At 47.0% G+C, this 19,320-nt stretch overlaps 1 protein-coding gene across 1 annotated transcript in view; it reads right to left on the reverse strand.

Annotated features, from left to right (window-relative positions):
* Window positions 1-3,835: 3,835 nt before the first annotated feature.
* ZFYVE26 (zinc finger FYVE-type containing 26) overlaps window positions 3,836-19,320 on the reverse strand; it is a 66,628-nt gene continuing 51,143 nt past the window's right edge. Inside the window, exons 32-41 of the mRNA XM_023755856.1 lie at window positions 18,413-18,560; window positions 17,951-18,160; window positions 17,044-17,262; window positions 12,670-12,867; window positions 11,804-12,003; window positions 10,848-10,989; window positions 10,505-10,564; window positions 9,137-9,319; window positions 8,481-8,525; window positions 3,836-5,876 (exon numbers count right to left, since the gene is read on the reverse strand). Coding sequence (XP_023611624.1) covers window positions 5,673-5,876; window positions 8,481-8,525; window positions 9,137-9,319; window positions 10,505-10,564; window positions 10,848-10,989; window positions 11,804-12,003; window positions 12,670-12,867; window positions 17,044-17,262; window positions 17,951-18,160; window positions 18,413-18,560 — 1,609 coding nt within the window. The 3' untranslated portion in view covers window positions 3,836-5,672. The remainder of the gene's footprint in view (window positions 5,877-8,480; window positions 8,526-9,136; window positions 9,320-10,504; window positions 10,565-10,847; window positions 10,990-11,803; window positions 12,004-12,669; window positions 12,868-17,043; window positions 17,263-17,950; window positions 18,161-18,412; window positions 18,561-19,320) is intronic.

The raw sequence follows: 19,320 nt of genomic DNA on the forward strand, positions 1-19,320 counted from the left end.
TGAGATCTCTTTAGGATTTTACCAGCAACGCTTGCATGAAAATGCTTTCTGATAGCAACTTGGTTTCCCCTCCCCTACTAGAATACAATTCCCAGCAACTCACAGGGGCCAGGTAAATTTCAAAAGCTTCACAGTGAACCTGCCCCTGAGTTTACAACACCTAATTCATGTCCTCTCCTATTCTCAAGCCATTCAACCCACCAGCTCCCTTGAACCATTAACAGGTGATTTTTCCCTCTGACTTCATAGATGATATCGAAGCCATCAGCCATCAACTCCCTCAACTTTCTGCTCCCAAACCAGCAAACTTACCTGTATCCCACTCATATTTTCTTCCTTTCCACTTTCTACATTAGGTGTTACTCCATCCATTTTTAATCTTCATCTTGTGAATTTCTCTTACAGTGGTCTTTTAGTTTCATCAAAGATAGAGTTTGCTTCTGTTTGTTGCCCTCCTTGGCTCTTTCCTGCCCATCTAAGAGGTGCCCACCTTAGTCTGGAATAGGGGGGAGAGATCACAGAAGACTTCCTGAACCAAGTGGCCTGTGTTTAAGCAAGGCCCCAACAATGAGTCACCAGGTGAAGAGGAGGGAAAAAGTGGTCTAGGCCGCTGGCTCAGAAGGGCAAAGAGTATGTCTCCTCTGAGAACCTGAAAGAAGGGTGTGGGGTGGAAGGTGAAAAATGAGCCATTTGACCTTGAGAAGCTTAGTTTGGAAAAAGGCTCTTAAACAGATACTTCAAAATGTTCACTTTAATCAATGATTTCTGATTCAGTATATGCTACAGTCTATACAACTTAATTCAACAAACCTTTATTTACTGGTAAATAATGCATAAATAATTTGTAGGTAACTCAAGGTGAGCAAGAGGTGGTCCTTGCCCTCAGGAGATTATGGTCTATCAGGTAATCAAATAACAAATACAATTGACTATCAAGTGGGCAGAATAGGAGAGCTTTAAGTGACACAGAAGGGTTAAAGGAGTATATTTTATGTCATTTATATTTTAACCATAATAAAAACAATTAAATGTTCCATGGATTCTGGGGTTTGTATCTACTTAAGAAGACGTTTCATACCTCAAGATTATAGAGAAGTCTGTTTATTCTTCTAGAAGTATTATTTAATCTGGAGTTGATTGGAGGTGCACCTTTTGGATGGGTGTTTGAGGTGAAGAGGCGTCTGTGACCGTCAGGGGAGGAAGTGACAAGGACCTGAAGTGAGGTGATGAAGCAGAAGGACCAGGTTCTTCCGACTGGGAAGGTAGGATAAGAATTGGCTTTCAACTAGATATGTGCTTAATGCATGGTAGGTATTTGAATGTTTGTTGAATGAGGAGGGGGAAGAGTTAGTCAATACAGAGAACTCCTGAAGTTTCTAACCCAAACAGCATGCATAATAGTAATAATAACATTAATACTAATAGCCACTGAAGGAGGGAGATAAAGTTTATGGGTGGATTAGGATGTGTTACATTTTGGATGTGCTAATGTTGTTTAGGTGCAAGTCAGCCATGTGGGTGAGTTCCACAAAGCAGTCAAGAGGCAGGTCTTATGTGGAGAAGAATTTAGGCAGACAAATTTGGTTTAGAACACATGATGATTGCTGAAACTATGAGGCTGTATGGGAGAGGATAAGAGTGTCAAGGGAGAATAGAGCCTCAAAGAATTTCAGCCTTTAAGTGGAATGAAGAGAAAGTATAGCAGAGAAGTAAATAATTTATAGAGATGGCACTTGAAATGGGCTTGAAGAAAGGGTTTTGACAACAGAAGACTGGAGGGTGAGGTAGTGGAGGTGGTGAAGGAAGGGTTCCAAGCAGAAATAACATGAAGAACAGAAAGAAGGGAAAGACTCCACCAGAGATGCCATTCAGAAACCAGAGGCCATTCAGTAACCAGTTGAATGATGTGTAGAAGAATTGAAAGTTTCAAGGATGGATTAGCCAAACATTATTACTGTGAATGAAAGGATGATGACCAAGATAAGGCCATTTTCCTCAGGGACACTGTGACTATTGCTATTTGGTTGCTTGGATATGAAGAGAGTCTACTAGCATTTGATCTACTTTGTTAAGCTCAAGCCAGAGGTATCTGGTAACTTTGGAGTATCTCAGGTTTCTAAACATAGTCAGTGGTCCTGTATCCTAGATTTAGATTGGGGGTTCCAATTTGCTTTGTTATGACACATCTCCTTTTGTTTTTTAAAAAATCTTTATTGTTGAAAGTATTACATATGCCCCTCTATATCTCCCATTGACACCCTCCAGCCCCCACCCCAGGCCTTCACCTCCTTATTATCTGTGTCCCTGGTTGATTACCTCCTGCCCACCCACCTTCCCCTGCTTTCCCTCCGAGATTCCACACTGTTGTGACACATCAGGTGGGTTTCAGGTGTACTTTTATCATTACTTTTGTTTGTGTGTTTTTTTAAATGAGGAATTGGAAGAGATCATGTTTCTGGGGAAGGGAGATAATGGTAGCAATGTCCACGGCTCAGATATTATACTGCAAACACGTGCTCCGAGAAGGTGGCAAGAAAACAAATTAAGCCAAGTTCTGTTTTCCCCAAAGACCTTATACTTGGTTTCAAAGAGTCACAATTGGGTTGATATTTAAGACATCAAACAGCATTACAAAATATTTCAGAGTGCCATTTTTCATTCATCACACAGGCAAAGACCTGTAAAGTCTGGTAACTGTTGAGGCAAGGGTGTGGGCACGCAGGCACTGTCCCACACAGCTGGTGGGACATTTATTTGCTTGACCTCTTTGAAAGGCAACTGGCAAGACTTACTAAGGGCACATCCCCTCTGACCCAGGGTATTCTGGGCAAGATAATTAATTGCAGTATAATTTGCTGTGGCAAACAATGGAAATGACCTAAAAGGTCCATGAATAGAGGCTGGTTAAATAATTAGGGCATGCCCTAGCCGGTGTGGCTCACTGGATAGAGCATCGGCCTGGGGACAGAAGGGTCCCAGGTTCGATTCCGGTCAAGGGCATGTACCTTGGTTGCGGGCACATCCCCAGTAGGGGGTGTGCAGGAGGCAGCTGTTTGATGTTTCTCTCTCATCGATGTTTCTAACTCTCTATCCCTCTCCCTTCCTCTCTGTAAAAAATCAATAAAATATATTTAAAAAATATAAAAGGTCCATGAATAGAGGCTGGTTAAATAATTAGGGCATGCCCTAGCCAGTGTGGCTCACTGGATAGAGCATCGGCCTGGGGACTGAAGGGTCCCAGGTTTGATTCCGGTCAAGGGCATGTACCTTGGTTGCGGGCACATCCCCAGTAGGGGGTGTGCAGGAGGCAGCTGATCGATGTTTCTCTCTCATCGATGTTTCTAACTCTCTATCTCTCTCCCTTCCTCTCTGTAAAAAATCAATAAAATATATTTAAAAAAAATAATTAGGGCATATCTTTTGGTTGCAGTCCATGGGATACTTTAGTTGTTACTGCTGTTTATATATGAAATAGCTCTGGAACTAGAGACAAGAAACTGTTGACACTGGTAGTGTCTGAGAGGGGGCTGGGCTGAGGGGACAAGGATGGGAGGGACTTTTCACTTACCTTCTATACCTGATGAATGTGTGATCTCCACCTACTACCCAATTAAAGCAAAAAAAAAAAAAAGTCTCGTAGTAGAGCATACACTAACAGTCTTTAACACATAGGAAACTTGAGATAAAGTCATTAGTTATAATGGGACTCCTTTAGAGAAGCTTAAGAGATGAAGGCCATCTGATCTTTCCCACCTACTTTCTCCACACAGACCATGAGGCAGGAAGGAAGGGAAGGGTAAGAGCAAGACAGCACAAAGAAGTCATGGAGCCAAGCTGGTAGGACAGAGACTTTATTGTGGCTGCTTGTAGTAAAACATTCAACCCTTCCACATGTTGTTTGTTTTGCTGGAGACCACAGTGTGACGCTCAAAGGCCTTTAACCTCATCTTATGCCAGTCTAGCCAATGGTTGCCTATGTTATAGCTCAACTAGTTGGAGGAAAAAAGTCAGGAAAATCTGGTTTAACATCCCAAGTTAAGGGCTGCGAAATCTGCAGACCATTCATATAAAGTGCTTATGTTCAGTGCAAAAAGGGCAGGCTCAGAGGGGCAAGCAGATACCAGGGAATGACGTTTCCCGGGAGACAGGTGCATTCTGACTCAAAGGAAAAGCCACTTGTCCAACTTTCCCCAAAAGGGATCAATTATTTTGTTTGCAGACTTCCTGCCATCAGGATGAAAACTCTGAACCTGGTAGATGCCTAATACTTGTTTATTTTACTATCAAAACACCTGGCTCCGAGGGAAATGCACAGGGTTCTAAGCACCAGAGATGCTGACTTCGCTTCTGGTTCCTGTTTGTCTCAGCAGCAAATGTGAGCTCAACAGGCTGAGCTCTGGCCGGTGGGAAGCTCAGAGCTGTGAGCTGCTCTTGGGCCTCTCCTTTGCAAATCCACGTCACTGAGCACGACAGACCCTTTCTAAAACACTGTCACATCTCAGGTGGGAATACAAGCCCACATGAAAGGAGCACATCACCTCGTTTCACCAGCCGGATGGGACCTATTCATTGTCCCCTGGTCTGATTCTTGTCTGCAGGCCACCTTCAAAGCAAACCCTTGACCCCCTTCTCTGTTGAGACAGAGAAGGCACTGCCCTGTCCTGACCCTGGGTCTCTGCATATCGCCCTGAGGCCCTGAAGAGTTTGGAGAGAAGAAGGAGAGGAGAGGAAGTGGTTTCCTAACCAGTTGAAGGGGCACGAATAGGACTGTCACTCAAATAGGCAAAGTCTAGCCATTCATTCTAAGATTCTGGCTACCATTTCTCGCCCCAGACTCTCAAAGAGGGAGCCACATCCTCTCACTTTACAGCAGGGATAGTCACAGAAGCTGGCTCTGTGCTTGTAAGCAACCCCTGCATTCCCGTTTGGAGAGGCTGGCCTTTCTCTCCCTGTTGGATGAAGTCAGTGGTGCTCCTCCTGTCGTGTCTGAGGTTCCAGACCCGATCACTTGTATGTGCACCCACAGCTTTCAGATGCCAGCACCTGAGGGAGGACCCTTCTGTTCAGACTACCATCCAAAGACTCAGGGTAACTCCTTGTGCTTTGAGAAGAGACACTTGGAGCAGTGTTATTCCACAGGTAGCCTTTGCTCCAAAACCATCTCTGAGTGCTGGGAAGGCAAGGGAGGGGAAAGAGGCAATCCGTTCGGTGCTGCTCTGTAATTCATGATAAAACCCTTTTAGTCACGAGGAGCTACTGGAATGTCTCTACAGAGGGGACTGTGTACACAAACAGGATGACCCGGGTTAAGAACCAAAACGCAGGGAAGTTTCCAGACAGGCAGAAGTCTAAATAAAGTGCCTCTTTTCAGTGGGGAAGAGTTTCATTTGTTCAGGAATGCTTGCGCGTAAACATGAGTGTGCAGGAACGTGCACGCCATGCATGCACTCTGAGGTAGGAAGGCTGGCCATCTCCAGACAAGCAGAGTCCACAATCCTAGAGAAGCCTGGCACTTGTGTGAAAGGCCCGGTCTTTGCCCAAGATGGCAAGGAGGGTCCAATCCAGCTCCTTCCGACCTGGGCAGAGCCAGAGAAGTCTCTCTGCACAGGAGGAAAGAGGCGGAGAGCATCCCCATCACTCCTGTCCCAGTTCCCAGGGCCCACTGCCCGTGGTCACTTCCGGGAGCCGGAGCCAAGAGCACCCCGGGCCTGGCTTGTCAGTAGCCACTGGGTGCAGATGTCTTGCACTACAGCGTCCCCGCTGCTCTTGGCGGCCTGCTGCACCTGCTGGACGAGGGCTGTGGCCCGTGAGTGTTCCTGCTTCACGGCAATCAGATAGGCAGAGCGCAACTTGCAACATGTCAGGTAGGCCTGAACCTGGCAATGGGCATGAGAAGTGGAAAGGAAACGTCACTGACAGATCAATGAGAAACACACAGCACTGCACCAGAGCTCAGGCACACAAGCTGCCCCTTCTCGCCCACCGGATCGATCACTGGGTTCCTATATTATAGCAACTCCTTAAACATCCTGGACGCTAGGCTATTACAAACAAGATATGAATTTCAAAGAGAAGGAGGCAAGCAGGAAGGCAGAGTCTGGCCTCTGCCTTTCCCTCCTCACTATCTTGGGCTCTCCAGCTTCCTCCTGACTTTACCCTCCACAAGCTGTGACTTTAGTTACTTGGATGATTATTGGATTGATGTCTGTCTCCTTGACTAGAGTTTCAGATCCCTGAGCGCAGGAATAGTGTCTGCTTTTTCTACTGTGAGTTCCTGGTGCCTAGCCCAGGGCCTGGCATGTAGTGGGTGTTTAATAAGTATGCATCAAGTGAATGAATGAACAATTATCCCTGTCCCCTACAATGGGCACATAGATCCCACTCCTTGCTTTTTGTTTTTAACCTGCTGGATTTAAACTCTTTTAGCAGGAAATTTGGGGAATAAAACTTATAAGCATAATTAGAAAAGGTCTAACTTTTGTTGTTTGGATCAGAGCAAGCTCCGTTTTGGGTACAGGTGGTGTTTCTCCTATTCTCTGGACACCCTCAATCTCACGAATCCCCAGCTTGGTGAAGACGAAAACCCCTTCTCCCCTGGCCCCGATCTCACCAGCACCTCCCTGATTGGTCAGCGTGCCAGGCCAGCCAACAGCGAGGCCCTCACAAGCGCCCCAAGCTCTCATTAGAAGCTGCCTTTCTGCTGTGACAGTCCCTCCTGACGGTTGGAGGGGACCCTGCTCTCTTCGTGTTTCAATGCTCCAGATTCTTTTTTGCCTTGGTCACTAAAGTCTTTCTTTCCTAAGCTCAATTACAGTTCATCTCCTACAGCCTGATGCCTGGCATGTTCTGAGCTCACTAAAGTGATCAGGTCTTGCTGTTTGGATATCCAGCTGTTGCCCCATGATACTGTCCTCACGCAGGCACTTATGTGTGTTAAATATGTTACACAAGTTGGCAGGCAAAATTCCTACCAAGAGAAGGAGGGCATTGTGCCAGAAAGGCTGGAATAGGAGCGAAATGAACCTATTTTGGGGCAAGATTTTGTAGCCTGAGACTACTAAAGTGCATTAAAACAGCTGCTGAGCCCTGGCCGGGTGCTCAGTGGTTAGAGCATCAGCCCGTGCACTGAAGGGTCGTGGTTTGATTCCAGTCAAGGGCAGGATGCAGGTTCGACCCCCAGCCCCAGTTGGGGCACATGCGGAAGGCAATCAGTAGATGTGTCTCTCTCACATTGATGTTCCCCTCTCTCTCTTTCCTCTCCCCTTCGTCCTTTTCTCTCTCTTTCTCCCCAGCTCCACCCTCCCTTCCACTCTCTCTAAAAAAATCAATGGGAAAAAAAAACCTCAGGTGAGGATTAACAAAAACAAAACAAAACAAAACAAATAAACAAAAAACAACTGCTGAAAAACAACACTCTGAAAAGCAATGACTCTCTGGATGCTAGTGCACGTCTGTCCCGGGGTCAGAGCCCCTGTCCTGTTGAGTGGGAGGCTGACTGAAGGCTTGGAAAAGGACCGCAGTCTGGGAGTCAGGGAACCTGGGTGTCTGGCCTGGCTGTCGGCTTCTCATTTTGATTCTAGAAAAGTAATCTTCCACATTTCAGAATGTCAATTCCATCCTTTCCATAGGATCTCATCAGGGTGTTGCAGAAATAAAGAAATGTTAAGAATATATTTGCCTTAAGCCCTCACATGAAAAATGCCCTAAAAACACACTCCAGGGATTAGCACTGCTGCCACCGGACTGGCTCCGTGGTTGCGTAAGAATTTGTTTGCCTGACACCAGTTTTCTTCACACTCAGCTGCTGGTTCATTCCCCTGCTAGTGGCTGCGGAGGGCTGGGCTTTCCCAGGCCTGTCCGGTCCTCTGGATGGCAGGTGGATCGGGCCTGCCGTGAGCCACAAACGAGCGGCTGGGGATACTTTGACTCTGGCTGGCCCTCCGTGCAAAGGCAAGGCGAAGCGAAGGTTCCATGATTTCTTACTGAACAGGGAAGAGCTCAGAGGCTGCAGGGGAAAGGCCTCTTCCAGAGAATGTGACACCAGTGGGTACTTGTTGGTCAAGGGTTGGGTGTGTTTTTTTTCCTGCTGTAGAGGGTTCCGTTTTCCTTCCAGAATAAAGAAATGCCTGCCCACTCTGGGAACCTCATCCAATGGATCACCTGATGGTGGGAGTGGGGGACTTCAGAGGGCTGTCTGAGAGAAGACCGCCACAGAAAATGAAGATTCAAGAGCAGCCTAGGGCATGTTTGTCTCAGGGATAAAGAAATGGAAAGGCAAAGGCTCATGTGGTCAATGGTCACGCATTCCCCATCTATTCCCTCCCATCACACCCCTATCTGGGTCCCGGCTTCCCCTCTGGATAACAAGGAAGCCGAGATGCAGGTTGAACAGAACTGCCAAGGAGAGCAAGGAATAAAGGGGACAGGGCAAGCCTGGTGATGTGCATGAGCATCACAGGGTAGGAGGCAGTGCTGCTCACCTTGTTGTCATCGTTGTGTATTGCCTGGATCAGGCCCTCCAGCTCCTGTGAGGACAGAAACACAGCCGATGTGAGAGCAAGGAGCATCCCCGGGAAAGCTGGGGCCCAATCCAGTTTTAGCCCAGCTGGTCTGACTCCAGGATGGTGACACCTGCCCAACTTTTTTATAAACTCAGCTCCTGCCATAAGAGCAACAAAGGGAATCTAATGATAACACTAAGCTTAGGAATTTGAGAAGGATCGGCTCTCAAGAGGCATGTTCTTGGCCTTCACAAACGAGGTGGCTCTGCCACAGGGCAACACTCTCACAGGCAACATGCCTCAAAGGCCATCTGCAGACCTAGCTTTGAGGCATAAAGTGTTATATCACTTTATGAAATTGTGGACCATCTGCACAATCACAGACACTCAACTCCAACAATCCATAGAATCACTTCTAAGTGCAAACAACATTAGAAATGGAGTTGAGGGCCACTTATCACCATGACTCTTCTTCCCAGAGAAGGGTTGGTTAGAGCGAGGCCATTATTACAGCGGGTTAGAAAGATAAAGGAATCCTGTAGAGTTTCAGGTGCATTGTGGGGAACAGAAATCTAAAGAGGGGACATGAAGATGCTGAAATGGAGGGAGGAGCCAGAGGCTGGGAGTGAGCGCACCTGGGGTGGAATTCTCTTGAAGGCTTCCAAGCAATTGAGGAGGATGGTGTCCCCGTCACTCTTGGCTGCCATGCCTGACTCACTGACACATTTGAGCAGCTGTCGGATCTCACTGTATTTCTCCCTCTCCACCAGCTGCCGGGCAGCTCTGCAGTAGGTCGCGGCAGCATCCAGCTGGAAGTCCTAGAATAGAAGGTGGATGATGGGCTGAGGGTGGCATGGGCATTACCAGAGGAAAGAAGGCAACCTTTAAAAAGCTCCTGCTATGCTTGGTGTAAGTAAGCCATATTGATTGTAGTCACAATAGAAAACACACATAAACAAAACCAGCCAAAAGTTCCTCTTTTGGAGTCAAGCAAACATTTAGGAAGCAACCATAAAAATCATAACCTCAACATTTAAATTGGTACATCTTACTTGCTGTTGTATCTGAAATCAGAGTCACAACAGCGTTCATTCTCGCTCTAATGAGTCACCTTTTCTTGGGAAGACAGATGTTGGGGATGGTATTTGCTGTCCGGGACACTTGGTGCTGTTAAGAGGTGCCTTTGTGTACGGAAACAGACCAATTCATCAAAAGACTGATTTGCTGGAAACATCAGATAACCCTGAACTTCAAGCCTGGTCTAGGACAATCCTCCCTGGGGTCTGGGAGCAGCTGTCACTCTGCCTGCCACCAGGGGTGTCTGTGTGTGGAGAGCTTTGTCCAACACTGAAAATGGTGGGAAGAAATAAATCTGCCGGTTGTTCATGAAGTCGTTGATCCTTGAGACACGCCTAAAGCTTACGTTTAAGACCCTGCCTGCCCAGGATGATGGTCCTCAGGGTGTCTGCGTGTAGCTGTGCGGTGGGGGGTGGTCTGGAGAAACCGCTCAGCTCCCTGTGTTGTCGGTGCCCTGCTCTAGCGTGGCTCCAGTGACACAGCGGTGCCTGCGTCCTTTACTCACAGGCAACAGAAAATGTGCTCATCAAGCCAGCTCCTGGGCAGATGGAAGATGGAGGGCCAGCCCTTGTTGCCAGGATGGGGGTGGGGGATTCTCCTGCTGAAGAGGAAACCCCCCAGCCACCTCCTCTGGCTATGCTCCCCTGCGAGGGTGAGCGAGGCTCTGCAGGGAACCAGTGTGGGCAAGTGTCCTAGACTTGTTTCAGGAATTTATTTGATAGCTTTTGATGAATTTGTCATTGGTTACTTGGCTTTTGACAAAGTGGCCTAGAGTCTTGAATTTAACCCAGTTCTGTAACAACCACCTCCTTGATTTCATCCTGATATACATGTGAATCTACTATTCTGGGGATACAATTTTCTGAAGAATAATGTCTCACAGAGCTGGTCGCCCTCAGCATAATCTCGAGTAATCCAGGTCATACCTGCAGAACACGGAATGCCATTCCAAAACCATCTTCGACATTTTTCCCTCCTAGCATGACCTGAAAAGGAGAGGGAAACAACAGAAGCAATAATCACAGAGTAGCCCCTCAATCAAGAGGGAGGGCCCCCATTTATTCATTTATTCAACAAATATTTGTTGAGATCTACTAGGAGCCAGGCACTAGGGATACAAGAGCAATCTGAATGGACTTGCTCTCCCACCTCCTGTGGCCCACATTCTGGTGGGTGGTGGCCATCAAACAAACAACTGAAATAATATTATAAATGTGATATATGTTCTGAAGGAGAATAGACTCTGCAGATCTGAAACACTGTGCATACCTTGCAGGCAACATCCATTTTCATGTGGTTATTTCCAAAAAGCGTTGGCAGAGGCAAGGTGGTGATCTGAGAGGTCCCGGCACTTTCACACCGGTGTAAAAACCTGGTCACTTCCATCTGCAGCTGGAGTGTGTTCATGTGCCTACGGTGACAGGAGACGCACAGGCTAGCCTCCTGAGGGGCTCCAGGAATCACATGACTAGGGCTGGGTGACTGAGAAATCATAATGAGATGGCAATGGAAAAGGCCAAAGAAATGATAGGGAAGGAGAAGAGATCAAAACACCCTCTGAGCAGTTACAACAGCACAGAAACGATGGTCTAGTGCCCTGTACAGACTCACAATAGGTACGGTGCTTTGTGGAACTGGGTGAGGTCCAGTCCTTGAATCAGTGAGTATTTACAGAGCACCGATGTGCTGCTAACAACAGAGGTTAAGAGAGACATGAGCCTTGCCCTCCAGAGTCCATCAGCTGAGGAGAGATGTATAATGAAAAAACACATAAAGCAACTAGCAACTGGGTCTATGAGGCAGTAAATGGTAGTGGTGGAGCATTTACTTTAAAAAAAAAAGTTTTTATTGATTTTAGAAAGAGAAGAAGGGAGAGGGAGAGAGAGATAGAAACATCAATGATGAGAGAGAATCACTGATCGGCTGCCTCCCGAACACCTCCTCCTGGGGACTGAGCCTGCAACCCGGGCATGTGCCCTAACCGTGATCTCCTGGTTCATAGGTTGACACTCAACCACTGAACCATGCCAGCCAGGCAAGGAGCATTTATTTTGGGTGTTGTGCTCGAAGCAGCAAGATCAGTAGGAATAATTCCTTTTAGATGAGTATTCCCCCCGCGCCCCGCCCCCGCCCCGGGCTTAGAGATGGGCAAGAGCAGCTTCATTCCCAACAGACACTCAGCTCTAGCCTTTCTGGCCCCGACTGTCCCCAGACCCCGGAGCTACCTGGACACATCGGCTGCAGTCATCTTCTTTCGGAAGAAGTTGGTTTTCTTCCTCTTGGAGCTGCGGGAGGTTTCTTGGAGGTAGATCTTCAGATGGTCCTTGGCCTTAAGCAGCCACGAGAGCTTCTCTCCCAGTTCTGTGTATGTCTTCGCTTTGTGACTGAAGAACCGAATACAGGTCATAGCAGCCCGGACTTGGTCCTAGAAGAGAAAAACAAAAGTTTAGGTCAGAGGAGGTCAGGGATCTGGGAGGGTAGGGTGTGGGGGAATTCTGATCTGACTCCCACCCATGACGCTTGCGTGCCAGCACCCATTCCCATCGCCAGCTGCACTGCTCTTTGGCATCAGTCCCTCCTAGGCCCAAGAGACCCCACAGTGAAGTGACTGGCTGAGATCTTGGGTAGGATATTATTCTACCACAGAAGAGATCTTAAAAAGGATACTTTTGATTTTCCATTCAACTTGGCTTCGCTCTAACTGTGGCATTGAATAACTCAATTTCGTGTGATTTAGTTGGCAAACCTCAGACAGATTGGGAGAAACTTGTTTCCTCTCTCTTCATGCATCTTCTCTGAAAACACTCCATCATTCCTTATAAATTCTCATTCATGCATATTTATCTTGAAACTACTATCTCTTACATCCCTTGACTTCTGAAGAATGCCATTACTGACAAGATTCAGGTTTCCCTCTTTAGAACGGGGAGAGAAATCCTCTTACTTAGCAATGCTAGACGGCAGGCAACATGGATCGCTCTAGCATGAGCCAATTAGCAAGGCCAGGGACCGAACGACAGTCTTGTTCCCTCTCCTTGCGCATGGCAGGGCCTCAGCGACAGAGACAACAGGCAGGCTGGGCCACCCTTACCTTCATAAACTGCTGCAGCTCGTACAGAATGTGGTAGTAGTTCTTCTTCTGCAGATGCTGGCAGGCGGCGAGCAAGTACTCTCCCCAGCACTCCAAGGTTGGATCAATGGATTCTAGCAAGTTTTCCAAAACGTGTAGCTTTCCACTTTTATAGCTTGGCTGGAAAATGCCTTCTATGAAGACTTCTGGAGGACTCTCCTGGAGCAGGGCGAAGCAGAAGGTCAGAAGTCTCGAGCCTGGGTCTGGCACTGCCTGGGACCCGTTCTGAATTTCCTTCAGCATCTTCCGAGGGCAGTGCTTCTTAATGACTGAGGGTCACAGACACCTTTGAGGATCCCACTCTCGTGACTGTCCTACTCTCTCCTTCCCTTTGCTGAAAGATCCTCCACAGAGTTATCTACGCTCACCGCCTCCTATTTATCTCCTGTGGTTTTCTCTTCAGCCCACTCCGACCTACCTTTGTACCCACAGCCCCTTCGGTCACCAGTGACCCCTATAGTATTAAATATAAAAGTTAATTTTTGGACCTTGTTTTCTGTTTGATCTATCAACAGCTTTTGATACAGCTGATGGCTTCTTTCTCCTTGAATAATTTTCTTTTTTTGGCTTCCAGGAAGCCACCCTCTCCAGGTTTTCTTTCTACTTTTCTGGCTACTTCTTTTCAATCTCTTTTGCTGATTCTCCCATTCTCCCCAGAGCTTAAGACTGTTCATTTTTCTACCTATAGTCGTTCTGTTGGTGATTTCTTAAAGCCTCACTGTTTTAATTACTCTTGATTTGATAACTATGCCTAAATTCCTATTTCTAGCCTGTTCCTTCCTTCTGAGCTCCAGCACTGCATAACCAACTAATACCCAATTGCCTATTCAACACGCCCTCTCAGGAGCCTAGCAAACCTACTACACCTAAAACTCTGCTGGTGATTGTTTCTTCCAAATTTGCTCTTTTTGCAGTTTTCTCTTTCTTAGGTGATTTCCTTCTAGTTGTTCAGGTCAAACACCATAGTCATCTCTCCCCCATATCCCAACATCAAATTAATTAGCAAATTCTATCAAAACACATACAGAGGCAGCGTGAGTAAACAAACAAACAAAAAAACCAAAAAACAAAAACAAAAACCACATACAGAATATGCAGGAACCTGACCACTTCTCACCACCTCCACTGTACCCCCTGGCCCAAGTGATCATCTCCATTTGCCTGGATTTTTGCAATACTTTCCTTCCTGGTCTCCCATCTTGCACTTCTGCCTCTCTTTTGTCTAAAGTCAACCTGTAAAACCTAAGTCAGATCACCTTATTCCTCTGCTCAAAATCCTCCTATGGTTTTCCCAGGCACTCAGCGCAAAGTCCACGTCCTTGCAATGTCTACCAGGCCCTATGTGATCTGGTCTCTGCAACCTTTCTGACCTTTTCAGCTCCTACTGTCCCCAGCTCACTGCTCCAGCCACACTGACCTTTGTTGCTCCTTCCCCTGGACTGGGCTCCCTCCACAACCTGCACGGCTCACTGCGACCTCCCCGAGGCCTTTGTTCAGATGTCATCTTCCCTTGGCATCCTAGCTAAAATGGCACCCCGTCCCCTGTTTTATTTTTCTTATTATTACTCATTACCTACACTATATATTTTATTTACCTGGCTTACTGTCTCTTTCTACTAAAATGTAAGTTTTATGAGGACAGATATTTGTTTCTGTCCCCCCGCCCCCACTGCTGTATCTTTAGTGTCCAGAAGAGTTGTTGGCTATTTAATACATCTTTCTTGGATGAATGAATAAATGATAAACAGTATGAGACTCCTCACGAAAGTAGACACATTTACTAATCCCCTTGCTTCTGAAACTCATCTGTGGTTCAGAGACCCTGAGTCATAAACCCCTATTCCACAGTCATAGGAAAGAAAAGCACTTTGGCATTTAGATCAGGAGTAACTAATGGAGAGTAAAGGATGGCTATCCACTCACGGAGTATAACCATCCGGCCCAGTAGCGCTGGGCACGAGCTGTTTACATGTGGATAAGACTGGGCTTTGAGAATGTCCACAGTGGGTGAGGCTCCTTTCCTGACTCTGGCTGTTCCTGAGAAACCCAGGCCTAACCTCAATGTTGTAGGACAGACTCTCAGGAGCAGAGGCCTCAGCTCCATAGGAAAGGTGGAATTCCTCAGAAGAGCAACATCTTAAGAACCTCCATTTCATCCATTCATCTATCCATTCATTCATTCATAACTAGGCCAGGTGCCAAAGGCACAGATTAGTAAAATACAGACCTTCTCAGTCCAGATGGGAAGATACAACTGTAACAAACAGTTGCAACCCAGGGGGATAAATGCAATAACAGAGCTATAGCCTAGGTATCATGGCGGTGAAAAGGAAGAGATTATTAACATCGCCTGCATGTTCTGTGAATGCACAGAGAGGGTCTGCAAAGATAAATAAGCATTCTCAGAGAACATAAGGAGGGGCAGGGCATTCTAGGCAGAGGGAACAGACTTGTGGAGGTAAGAAAGTTCATGGAACAGCCAGAAAAATTTAGGTCATTGGGTAAATCTGGAATGTAGGTTCTAGGTAGCATTTGTATGAAAATTAACTGGAGAAATAAGGGGCCTTGATCCTGGTGGGCCCTGCAGCTAAGGCATTTGGACTCCATCCTGTGGCTGTGGGTCCCACTGAAGGCCTTTCAGAGAGGGAATAGCAAGAATCATGAATAACAGAAACAGCAGGTATTCATGTTTTAGAAAGCTCCCTCTGGGCGGTGTGGCAGGTAAAGGGGCGAAAAGGACAGGGAATAGGTTAGAAACATAGCGTCTTCCATGCTCTCTCTAGGCATTCAGTTGTTGTGTGAGTGTGTGTGTGTGTGTGTGTGTGTGTGTGTGTGTGTGTGTTTCTGTTGTTCTCAACCTGCTTGAGATGAAGGTAAGATATTTCAGTTCCAGGGTACTTGAGATCACAGGAGATAAAAAGAAAGCTTCCACGCAGCTCTCACAAATGCAAAGCAGGGGCGACGCTTTCGTCAGCTTTTGCCAAGACGAAGTAAGTAAGCAGCTTAGCTCTCTGGACTCGCCGTTAATTAGAAGACACGGAACTGGGTGATTTCCACTGTCTACCTGTGCTTGGGAAAAGCAGATTTACCTCAAAACTCATTTGGAAACTGAGGAAAACGTTAGCAATTAAACTCTAACTGATATAACTTTCCAATTATTCTCGAGACCTGGTTAGTAGCTAAGGCAGCAGTGAAAACATTTCCCTTTCACCGTCCTGTAGGGGCATGGTTATGAAGACTCTGAACTGCTGACTTCTCTTGGAGCAACCCTACACGATCTATTTGCAAACCTTCATCGGCTGCCATTCTGAATTAGAGTGGCAAATGGAAGTGAAAGTATACTTTGAGGTTTTTTACTTTTATATGAAACTAGAGGCCCGTTGCACGAAGAGATGCGTGCAATAGGCCTTCCCTTCCCCTGGCTGCCGGCACCGGTTTTCCTCCGGCACCCAGGACCCAGGCCTTCGCTCCAGCCGGAGCCTTCAGTCTTCGCGGCTCTGGACAGAGCCTTCAGTCTTCGCTCCGCCGCTTTGCCCCTACGTATGCAAATTAACCACCATCTTTGTTGGGTTAATTTGCATACTCTCCAGATTGGCTGGTGAGCGTAGCGGAAGGACGGTTAATTTACATGTTTGTCTATTATTAGGTAAGATTTAGTATGAATCAGCCAATTCCCCATAAGGTTTTCATGGAACGTTCAGATAAAAAAAGGACTGCCACAGGCTTGTGGTGAAACCGAATCCTGACTTGGCTTCACCATGGCTCCAAAGAAATGATGCACTTCGTGGTGCCTGTGCCTCCGTGGCAGGAGGGTGGCGCATGCCAGGGGGGAAAAACAGCATATTCTGCCTCCACAAGATACTGCAGCCCAAACAGAAGATGTGTGCTAGGGGTGACTCCAGGCCCTGCGGCAACAACTCTGAGCGATGAGCAGCTGGTCAGCAGCGGGACACAGCCCCAGGGCAGGTGGAGGTGTGTGGAAACAGAGGTTAAAAAGTTTGCTCAAGGCCACACCACTTACACCAACCATCTTATTCCACAGAGCATGCTCTCAACCACTATTTGATTCTGCTGTGGGCTTTGGGAGAAGGGATGGAGTTTGTCACTGCCAGTGGAGGGCAATCTGGGATCCAGGTTAAGACTTGCTGCACACTCATCAAATCATTATCTGTGTAGACAGAATTTTCCACCGGGCCTCCCTCTGCCAGAGGTGGTCTCATAGCTCACCACTGGGTTTAGCTTAAGGGGGTTATCGCCCCCACCCCTTAAAGCTGAGTGGCCTACCTAGGAGGGCAGAGCAGGCACTGCCGCTTGAGAGCTGCATCTGTGTCTCACCTTGTTGAGCAGGTGCAGCAGGGCTTCCCGTAGACAGCTGTGCCTCACGTAGAAGCTGACGATGGCCAGGTTGGTGCTATAGTTATGCAGGTAGAAGAGGCATTCTTGGTAGTAGGTGTTGTTCATGATCTTCCCTTCAGGGATCACCTCCAGAGAGAGGCTTTGGGTCCGAAGGGTAGCTTCCAGTTCTTTCAAGGTGGCCAAGTAATCATCATCTTGCTGACAGGGAAGGAGAGAGTGAGGAAAATGGAACTCAGTATGTTTTCTGCAGTCCCTGAAGTTATCATTAAAGAATATTTAACAATGTAGAAAAATGCTCACGATACAGTTTTAAGGGTAGAAAAATAGGCAGGATACAAAATTCTATAAATTATAATACTGCATAACATCAATTTCATTCAAAAACACAACATAGAAGGTTCACCAAAATCTAAATACTATTTAAATCTGGGTATGAGATTATATGTGATTTTTATTTTTATTAATATATTTTATTGATTTTTTACAGAGAGGAAGGGAGAGGGATAGAGAGAAACATCAATCAGCTGCCTCCTGCACACCCCCTACTGGGGATGTGCCCACAACCAAGGTACATGCCCTTGACCGGAATTGAACCTGGGAACCTTGAGTCCGCAGGCTGACGCTCTATCCACTGAGCTAATCCAGTTAGGGTTGAGATTATATGTGATTTTTATCATTTAAAAGTAGTTTTCTGCAGTTTGCTTTAAAAAAAAATGTGATTCTGTATTACTTATCTAACCATATATAGTTATTTATCAATCTATAATAGAACGAACAAAACCCAAGCCTGCCATCGTCAGCCGAGTGGAACTTGATCGTGTGCCCAGCTCATTACTGCTCCTGGGCCTCCCTCCCTGAGCGGACCCTCCGTCCACTGTGCTCTTACCAAGGATAGGAGTGGCCTCACTGTGGACTCCAAGTACTCAACCACATCCTGTACCAGTCTTGAGCCATGACTCAGCTGATTGAGGTCAAAAGGAGGCTTCAGACAACGACTGAACTTCTCCCGTGCGGCGGTGAGGTTCCCAGCTTTGAGGCAGGCCATTCCCCAAGCATGCCATGCCCCAGTGGGATCCAGCCCAGTCTTTGTGGAGACCTGGAGGAAAAATAGCTCCTGTAGTTAGAGGTACTTACATCAAAGCCTGAGAGTCCCAAAGGCCTCTTCTATCCCCTTGTTGCCAATCACCTCCCCCACCCCCCGCCCCCCTCCCCCCACCACTTAGGCAAACTGGTCATGCCCTAGATACTTGCTCATGGCCAAGAACTACTGAGATGCAATACCTGTTTGCAAGGCCAGGCAAGGCAATTCATTACAGTGGGGTAGAAGTAAGCTTTGTCTTTGCCTCACCTCAACGCCTAGCTGGTAGTACTCAGCTTCCAAAAGCTGGTTCCTTAGCCTGGTTACTGCAGCCGGCTGCAAGATCTGATCCAGAGATGGCACGTGGCGATAGGCAGCAGCAACTAAAATATTCAGTACGTCTACCTTGCTGATGTAGCTACGGGGAGGAAAAGGACAAGGCAATGAGGCTCCACAGAATCTTACTAAGAATAGTTGCTGCTTAAAGGTGTTCTATTTATTTCCAACAGAACTGTGATAGTGGGAATTGAGAGGTACAGAGACACTACGAGAGAAGGCTGGAGCCAGACTCTGAACCTCAACTCCATCATTTAGCTGCTCTATGATCTTGGGCAAACTAGTTAACCTTTCTTTGTCTCAATTTACTCATCTGTAAAGTGAATATAAAAATGAAATAACCCAAGTGAAAGGGCTGAGGACAGTGTCAGGAACTTGGCAGGCGCTCATTACATGTTAGGTCTTAACATGTGGAGCAGGGTCGCTCAGGTCTTCTACTTGAGGAAGGCCTTTACACTGAATGCTGGAGGCTCTCAAGTTTCCTGTTTGCTTTTTGTTCCTTTTGAACCCTGCTTGCGTGGGACATAGCACAGAGACTGTATGGACGGCCTGCACTCCTGCTCAGCACAGGGCTCACATCACTACCATTCCCGGAGGTCTGCTGGGCAGGGCTTCCTGTCCCTTTCCTCGGATTCCAGTTTCCTGGACTTGACATCCTTTCCCTGGGCTAAGGATGGACTCTCATCACAGCCTACTCGGACTGCCACCTTTCAGTGCTCCTCACACCTGGTGATTGCAAAACCTTATAACAGAAAGCCCAGAGAGCTGGATCATTCTGTCTAGTGCTCAAGGTTCTTAAATCTTGTAACATAACTCTAGCAAAAGACCCTGTGGATCCTGAC

This window comes from Myotis lucifugus, unplaced genomic scaffold (genome assembly GCF_000147115.1).
Source record: "Myotis lucifugus unplaced genomic scaffold, Myoluc2.0 scaffold_85, whole genome shotgun sequence".
Classification (NCBI taxonomy): domain Eukaryota; kingdom Metazoa; phylum Chordata; class Mammalia; order Chiroptera; family Vespertilionidae; genus Myotis; species Myotis lucifugus.